General features: G+C 43.3%; 1 protein-coding gene across 1 annotated transcript in view; it reads left to right on the top strand.

Moving 5' to 3' along the window:
- Positions 1 to 7,517, top strand: part of NFU1 (NFU domain protein 1) — a 42,207-nt gene extending 34,690 nt beyond the window's left edge. The window contains exon 3 of the mRNA XM_086496058.1: positions 7,168 to 7,517. Coding sequence (XP_086352184.1) covers positions 7,168 to 7,359 — 192 coding nt within the window. The 3' untranslated portion in view covers positions 7,360 to 7,517. The remainder of the gene's footprint in view (positions 1 to 7,167) is intronic.
- The last annotated feature ends 735 nt before the right edge of the window (positions 7,518 to 8,252 follow it).

Below are 8,252 nucleotides of genomic sequence, written 5' to 3'. Positions count from 1 at the left end.
AGGATTCTAATGGATTCTGATGGGAATGCTTATGATCATGCTGTGTGCAACCAGAGGATATGCATCTACACTAAGTGACTGGGCATGCACGGTCTACGAATAGACTCACAAAAGTGCCAGATCACTTCTAATCTAGACTGATTGGACTAATTGAACCCTGATCATGTTGTAGCTTGTCCACGGACACATAGGGTTGGATGTGTCACGTGACACAGTTTCCCTGCATTCAAAGCACTTCCCCTCCTTGATGAAGCGAGCTCACTCCTGAGGAGTAAGCTTGGGTCGTGCACCTTTCTTTTCTGAGTTGCTCTTTCTCTTTCTACTTTTATTTGTCGAAGTCTGTTCAGCTCTTTGTGTCATGATCTCATCGGTGGGGTAGGTCAGACTGCCAGAGTGAATGGCAAAACCCCGTTTTGCATGACTCATCAACTCCTGAATGGAAGCTGACTTCTGATCTAAGAAGTGATCTCGGATCTCTGTAGGTAGACCCAAGGTAAACCGCTCAAACTGCTCCTTGAACGAGATCTTCTTAAATGAAGAGGCGGGTAGAAAAGAGCTCCAGAATCTCTCGCAATAAGCGTCCACTGTATCCTTCTTGGTCATCCGAAGATGGTTCCAAGCAGTTCGTATATCGCGTTCATACTCTCTAGTCAGCCAAGAAGGAATAAAAGCCTGTTGAATTTCAGCCATTTAACTGGCGTAGTCTTGCTTAATAGAAGCGTGGACCACCAAGTTGGAGCATTCCCCTTAAAGTAAGAGGCATCTCTCCGAATCTTAGAGTGCTCTGAGTAACGCCCTCCCGCGAAAGCGATGTCAAACTGTTGTACAAAAGACAAAGCCTTTGAAGCATCTCTATAACTAGAAAAAGTGTCAAATTTAATTGACTGTCCACCTTCCTTAAACTCTCGGACTTTCTTGCTTTGTCTTCCAGAAAGTCATACTGGTTGGCTTTATAAAAATTCTTCTTCTTTGCATAAAAGTTGCTCTCATTAGAGTCCGAACTGTCTGTAGACGAGTCCTCAGTAGAACTGTCACTCACGGGGCGAGATTCAGACTTCTTTGCCTTTCTTTGCCCTTTCCGAAGCGTTGCTTCTTGCTTCGCTTTTTTCCTTTTTGTTCTTCTTTGCTCGAATCAGATGATCTAGAAGAACTGTCAGAAGAAGAAGAAGAAGAAGAACTGGGTACTCCTTCAAATCGAACACGCTTCTTCTGTTTCTTGCCTTTTCCAAAATAGACTGACGACCCAAATAACCCGGGAAGTCAGCACCTTTCTTCTGCTTTTTGTCGTGCTTTTTAGCTTTGTTCTGCGCGTCAAAAAGCTGAGCAATTCGTGCATCAACCACCTCTTCTAATTCCTTCTCTGTATACTTCTTGTGAGCAGAAGGTTTCTTGAGAGCGGGTTTTGGGGATGGTATGACGACGCTCCGCTTGAGTAGGCCGAGCGGGCCATACCCCTTGCCGGAATCTTTGTTGTGATTCCTTTCCGCATCTCCGGATGCAGAGGGAGTCGACTAATCTTTGCCTGAAGCCATAGGTGTTGCGGAAAAAAAATTTGAAATTGGATTTCCCGTAGAAGAGAAATCGGCCGTGCTCTGATACCACTCTAACAGACTTGGACACTCTAAGTCAAGAATCTATCACGACAGCACGAAATAACTACTTCAAAACAGTTCACCGTTCACAATTTTATTCGACACTGGCCCGACGGAGTTTCGTGCCTAGAGATATTGGCCCCAAAGATTGATGCCTCTATCGGTATTTCTTTTTATATTAATCTGAGTTCAAAGTACAAGAGTGCGGGCAGGCGCTCACACTCAGACTCTGCGTCCAGATGCTCTGAGTTGTGAGAGGCTTGCTCACATATTTAAAGTTACAAGGGTTGCTAAAAGTAGAGCCCCAAAAGCTGAAATCAAAAGCTTCAAGTAAAAGCTTTGAAAATAAAGCAAAAGTTCTTCCTCTCTCTTTCTTTTAATAAATAAAGCAAAGAGGCTTTCTCTTTCTCTCTCTCTTGCTAAAATAAAGCAAAGAGGGTTCTCTCTCTTTCTTAGCAATTTGCGTAGAAAAAGCAACGCCAAAAAGCTGCCCGGCTTTCCGTAAATCACGCTGATGTCTGTACAGCAGGCCACGTGTCATCCTGCCACGTCAGCAAATCAGGGTTAGGGTTAGGGCAGAATTAGGGTTTTTGATTTTAGGATTAGGGTTTATGCAAAATTAGGGTTTTTGGTTTTAGAGTTAGGGGTTTCATTAGAATTAGGGTTTTTGATTTCAGGGTTAGGGTTTCCTGCAGAGCTGGCAGCCACGTCATGACTTTGTGACAGAGTTGGAGAGTGTGGATTGGCGTGTGACCAGATCACGAGCACGGGCATACAACATTCCACTCCGGGAGCGAGTTCGAGATCTAGATAGTGCACGACGTGAGAGCATTTGCAGAGGAAAGCTTCCTGTCCATAGAGCACGGGGTCGTGCAAATGAGGTTCTTTGTCTCATTCACCCTATAGAGGAGGATCTTGAGGAAGATGTAGACTAGCCATAGGTGTCTACGATGGTGGGCTAGAGTACGACGACGATAGCCATGTCTTGATAGACGGAGACATTCTCTCTTCTGGACAAAGCTCATCTTCATTTGATGATGAGTTCTAGACGAGTTGTTTTGGGAGAGACCGAGTCTCTTGACTCTGTTGGTTTTTTTTCAATATTATTCATGCTATGTGGTAGTTTTGCTGGTTTATGAGCTTTTGTAGTTGATATCAGATATTGGTGATGATTGGTATGAACTTCTTATGGTGAGTAGCGTTGAATTTTGTATTTGAGTATTTTGATAATCATTAGTCAATCTTAGGATCTTCACTCATGTATGACGTCCATTGTTTCCTATGGCTATGCTGCTTCTAAGCTTATGGTATTGAATTGAAATTAGGTCTAGTGTCCCATATTCGTATCATGGTATGCCACTTGATTGATGTTTAATGCATGTAGGCGTTTTCATTTAGGTATATAGAGTGAATCCAGCAAAGCTACACACACTGAAACCTCCATCGGGCTCCCCTTGGTGAAGAGAGGTCGTGGTAATCAAGGGTAAAGGACAAGGAAGTCGTAGACGAGGGTCCATCTACCCCAAACTTGAGAAAAACCAGGAAAAAAACAGTAAGCTTCTTCTCTCTCAATCAAGTCCAAGATGCACCGCATCAGCCAAAACCAAGCATCTAGGGTGGTTGTGACACCTAGGGCTTTGATACCATTTTAGAATATGCAACGGAAGATGCAATGAAGAAAGAACTAGCCTGTCATCCGGTGGACATCTTGACTGTGAATTGGCTCGACTCCAATAAGATCCTTACACGAGAACACCTTCAACGCCACATGAATGAACAAGGCAACTGTGGAGAAGAGAGATCGTTGCGGTAGAAAGAGATGGGACATGAGGGAGAGAGAGAGAGAGAGAGAGAGAGAGAGAGAGAGAGAGAGAGAGAGAGAGAGAGAGAGAGAGAGAGAGAGAGAGAGAGAGAGAGAGAGAGAGAGAACGAAATGAAATTTTATATTAACGTCTTCAAAAGGCCAAAGCGACCTATGAGACCAAAAAGTTACAATGTGGTGGATCTGATACAAAGTCTGAGTACCAAAAAATAAATAAAAAGGTGCTGAAAAAAAGGGTAGTAAAGTAGTGAATGGGGGCTAATACAACATAATGTGGGTGTATCCTCAAAAAAGAGCTAAATCACAAGAGATCCATCATCGGTCGTTGGTGGATCTCATCAATCTCCTCCATGGTCAATAGTCTGACTGGGCATCATGCATGTAGAGCCAGAGTGATCCGAATCCTCTGATGCAACCTCTGTCAATGCTGTGTTGTCCTCCGCAATGATGGGCGTTTGGATCTCCCTAGCTCGGTCGCTCGGTGCTGTAAAGAAGTCTGTGATCCGTCTATGAGACTGGCTAGCTTCTCCTCTCATTAGGCTCTCGGTGTTTGCGCAGCTTGAGCAAAAACAATCCCAGGTATCTTTGGTCCAGAGAGAGAGAGAGAGAGAGAGAGAGATCTGGGAAAGGCTCTTTGTGCTGATAACAAACTTCTCAGACAAGTGATCAAGGGTGGTCCGGCATAGATGGATAGATCTGAGGTATACACAATTGCGACTGCTATTGCCATCTGCTCCTACACACGAGACCTCTGACAGGGTCTCCACATGGGTACTACCTCTGACATGCTCTAAGGGCATATATCTGGTGCACCTCCTGTTGGCTAGATCTAGATCTGGATTTGGATCTCGGATTAGAAACTCTACCACTGCATGATCACAAGGCATGTGTAAGGCTGCCCTGAGGAGGTACTACATCGTAGAGAGGATCTCCAAGCACTCCCACTGCTGCCCTGAAATGCTAGAAAGCTGGGCAAAAACGCTAGGGAATGAACCTGCTATACTCGCCAGCTTTGGCCAGATCTGCACTCGAGGGGCTGCCCCCTTTTTGGGCTCTAGGAGTGGTACCCCCTCGCTCCCTATATAGGTCTCTACCTTGGCTGCCCGACGCAGTCCTCAATATCCCACGACTTGGTAAATAGGAAAAATGAGAGGAAAACAAGGGAAAGGGCACCATATGCCCATAGGGCTCCAGGGAAAACAATAAGAGAGGTTGATATATAATATTCCTTGCCTACAAGAGCCTATATGGCCATGGAACCAAGCTAAAACCCCAAGCTTAACATGGTTGGAAATTCCCGACATGAGAAACTGCCTGACACAAGTCAGGCACAGTCACAAAACAACCCTCAATTCCTAACACCTGTTCGTGGGAGAAACTGGGACCGACTGGACGAATCCACAGAGATGCCATAACTCTTAATACACCCCGCCGCACATTTTGGCGAAGTGTCTAAAGAAAGAGAAAAAGCTAGAAGACGAAGGTAGTGGAAGAGCGGGCAGCAAAGAAGAGTAATGTCTCTTTTAATATTTATTTACGTCCATTCGTTAATTCGAAATATGAAATGTCAATAATATGTAGGAACGAAGATTGTTCTTGCTCGGCTGTTGATGCGGCACATAATAGCGCCAGTGTCATTATTACAAGTAATAAAATGCATACCAGTTGTGTTAGGTGCAGCGGAATAAATGTTGTTCTTTCTCAAGATGAGTGCTCCGTAATGTGCTCAAGGTTCCTTTATGTTCTTATGGAAGGGAGAGCCTTCCGTTCTTAATGAGAGAGTGCAATGATCACAAACAAGTGGATGGACATTGTGCGTGAAAGTGTGTGAGAGTGAGAGAGAGAGAGAGAAGAGAAATCCGACACCAGAGACGTTGTAAAACCCTCCTCCAAAGGATTGGCTGAAATCTGAGGCTGATCTGCTGCTGTCCGAAAAACGCTAATGGCTGAAAATCTCTGGAAACAAAAACGCTACTGTGGGCTGATCCTTGCGGCTGAAATCTGCTGGTCTTTAAGTGGTCAAAGGCTGAAAACTGTTGGTGCTTTACCTGCTGAAAACGCCATGCAAATGGGGCAATTTGGGGGTTCTGGAAAACGCCAGGCTGAGGTGGTATGGCGATGCAATTTGGATGAAAAACGCTTCTCTTGGCGATGAAGCTATGGCTGATGAAAACGTTAGGGCTAGGGTGTCTTGCTTGGAGGAGAAACGCCACCAAGCGGGTTCTTGTTGAGAAGTTGCCTGTTGAGCTTGTGCTCCTGTTGCCTCTTCTACCAATTAGTGCTAGCCTTGGTTTGCTTATATATTATCTTATCCAATTTGCCCTACTCCGTTCCCAACAAAAGTCACTTAAATTAATAAGTGAAAAATGTCAAAAATAGGGAAAATAGGCTAAATGCACTGGAAAATTCCCCTGAAGGATTCTGATGGGAATGCTTATGATCATGCTGTGTGCAACCAGAGGATACGCATCTACACTAAGTGCCTGGGCATGCACGGTCTGCGTACAGACTCACAAAAGTGCCAGAACACTTCTAAATCTAGATTGATTGGATTGACGGAACCCTTGTCATGCTGTAGCTTGTCCACGGACACATAGGATTGGATGTGTCACGTGACAAGTTGGCAGTGACAATGAAGATAATCTAATGCCAGACGATTTGCCATCAGACGATCTGCCTATAGTTACAACTTTTTCTGGGTTTATTCTAAGAAAAATACAGTTGTAAGGAAAAACAATACTTTCAAACAATCGGATTATTGGCTGATACCAAGTTTACGAATGTACAATTCTCCATTAACAGGTTCGATTTTGCTAACTATTTTTGGCACTAACACAATGAACATGAACACGATAGCCTGAGAAGATGAGGCCACATATGGATGTAGTGTTAGCGGTACCAGGGCATGCGGTAGTGTGACACCTCTCATAGGCAATCTCGCTTGCATTGCTACGACTACATTGGACAGGACTTTCATATTTTGCCACTTGAGGGGTGTAATGTTTTCTTGGGGATGCCTTGGCAACACAAGAGCTATGTGTTAGTGGACTCTTGGGCTAGGGAGCTCTATTTTGAGAATAGCGAAGGCAGAGATCTTGTATTGGATGTGAAACTCAAGGGTGAGTCAGTTCCTATTGTATTGGCCTCAACCATTTCAAAGTTAATGAAATCAAGTGAGGTAGGAGACACCTTTTTGCAGACTTACAATCAAAATCCTATCTGTCAGTTGCGTCTTTCAAACTAGTCACCTTGGATGAGCAGGTGGAGAAATACTGTTGTGGACTTCCTTTTGAACCGAGAGGTATTGTCTATAGGAAAAGGCCTTCATCACTGAAGGTTTGTTTGCTTCATTTTGAAGGAGTTGTTTATCTATCTTTTTTGAAAAAAGAAGTTTAAAGCCTTTGACCATAAATTCCTCTTATTGGTAATGCATGTCTTTTGATTGTGTGTTTGTGCAAGTGTTTTATTCTTTCTTTGTCACTTCCTACAGTTTGCAAGTTCTGTCTTTTCTAAACTGTTGAGGTATTTATAATATGGGTACCTCACAACTGTGAATATATGTCTATTCTGTTTTCATCACAGTTTGCTCTTTTGTAATCTTTTGGGCTTCTATAATATGGTTACCTCGCAATCGTGAATAAATGTCTATTCTGTTTTCAGCACAGTTTGCTCTTTTGTAATCTGTTAAAATGGTTTTTGGGAAAGTACATTTGTACTTTCTTTTTTTGATCACTGATGGTACTTTTTATGCAGTCTGTGAATGCCCATCTTGACATCTTGCGGCCAGCAATTCATAACTATGGTGGTTCAGTAGATGTTGTTTCTGTTGAGAATGGGGAGTGCAAAGTAAAATTCAAAGGTCCCCCTCCGATCGGCATGGGGATTCAGGCTGCTGTCAAGGACAAATTTCCAGAAATAACATCTGTAATATTGGTTGATGCTTAATTTGATACAATAGGCTAGTGTTTGTGCACTTGCCATGTGTATTAAGGGTTGCCTGTTGCATGGGTTTTTCCTGTTATCAATGCACACCTAACATAGGTGCAGAGTGCCGTAAAGGATGCAGTTGTCTCGTGATTTGCAACTTAATAGTCTTCTTTGTACTGGGGTTTGCATTAACTAGCAACACTAACACCCAATCAATTGCTCGTTATCAGTTCTGATGCTTAGGGCACATGTATGGTGCTTGTTTTAAGGGATAGGGAAAGGACAGTGACTTTCCCTGTTATATGCTATTGGCTGCCTTCTATGTGGTGGTCGTTGCGTCACGTGATATTCAATAGAATTAGATGCTTGACAGTCATCACAGGAGTTAGCTTCTTGCTTCTCTGACGGCCCAGTGTTCTGTGTTGTGGAAAGTGCCCTGGTTTTATGCAAGGAACAATGTTCATTGTGGATGGTCGTAGCTCTGCAGCCTGCTTTCACTAGTTCTCTTATCCTTTGTAGTCTTCAGAGCTCTATACCCTTATCCTTTGTGTTCATAGAGTTTTCCCATGGTTGATTGTAATTGGTAATTTTAAAGGCCATGAATCATTGGTTCACTTAGTGAATACAGACTCATTTGTAGACTTGACTACCTTAGCTTTGAGTGCTTGGTCATAACCCTGTTGGTATAGCTATAGATTTTGTTTGGCATTGGGTTAGGGAAGACCTAATCTCTGAGGAATTCAAGAGACCGCTTATTTATTTCTTCCCTGTTGGGATGTTTTGGATAACTTTGGTGAGGTCCAGAAAATACCACAACATTGACTTAATCATACTTGACCTCTAAATAAGATGGGTAAAAATGATCTAGATAATGAAATGAAAAAGGTAACGGTTTTTCTTTTCCACCACCA

The sequence above is a fragment of the Adiantum capillus-veneris genome, chromosome 22 (genome assembly GCF_014529385.1).
Source record: "Adiantum capillus-veneris isolate H3 chromosome 22, ASM1452938v2, whole genome shotgun sequence".
In the NCBI taxonomy this organism is placed as follows: domain Eukaryota; kingdom Viridiplantae; phylum Streptophyta; class Polypodiopsida; order Polypodiales; family Pteridaceae; genus Adiantum; species Adiantum capillus-veneris.
Note: the sequence above shows the minus strand (reverse complement) of the source record. Positions and strands in the feature narration are given on the sequence as shown.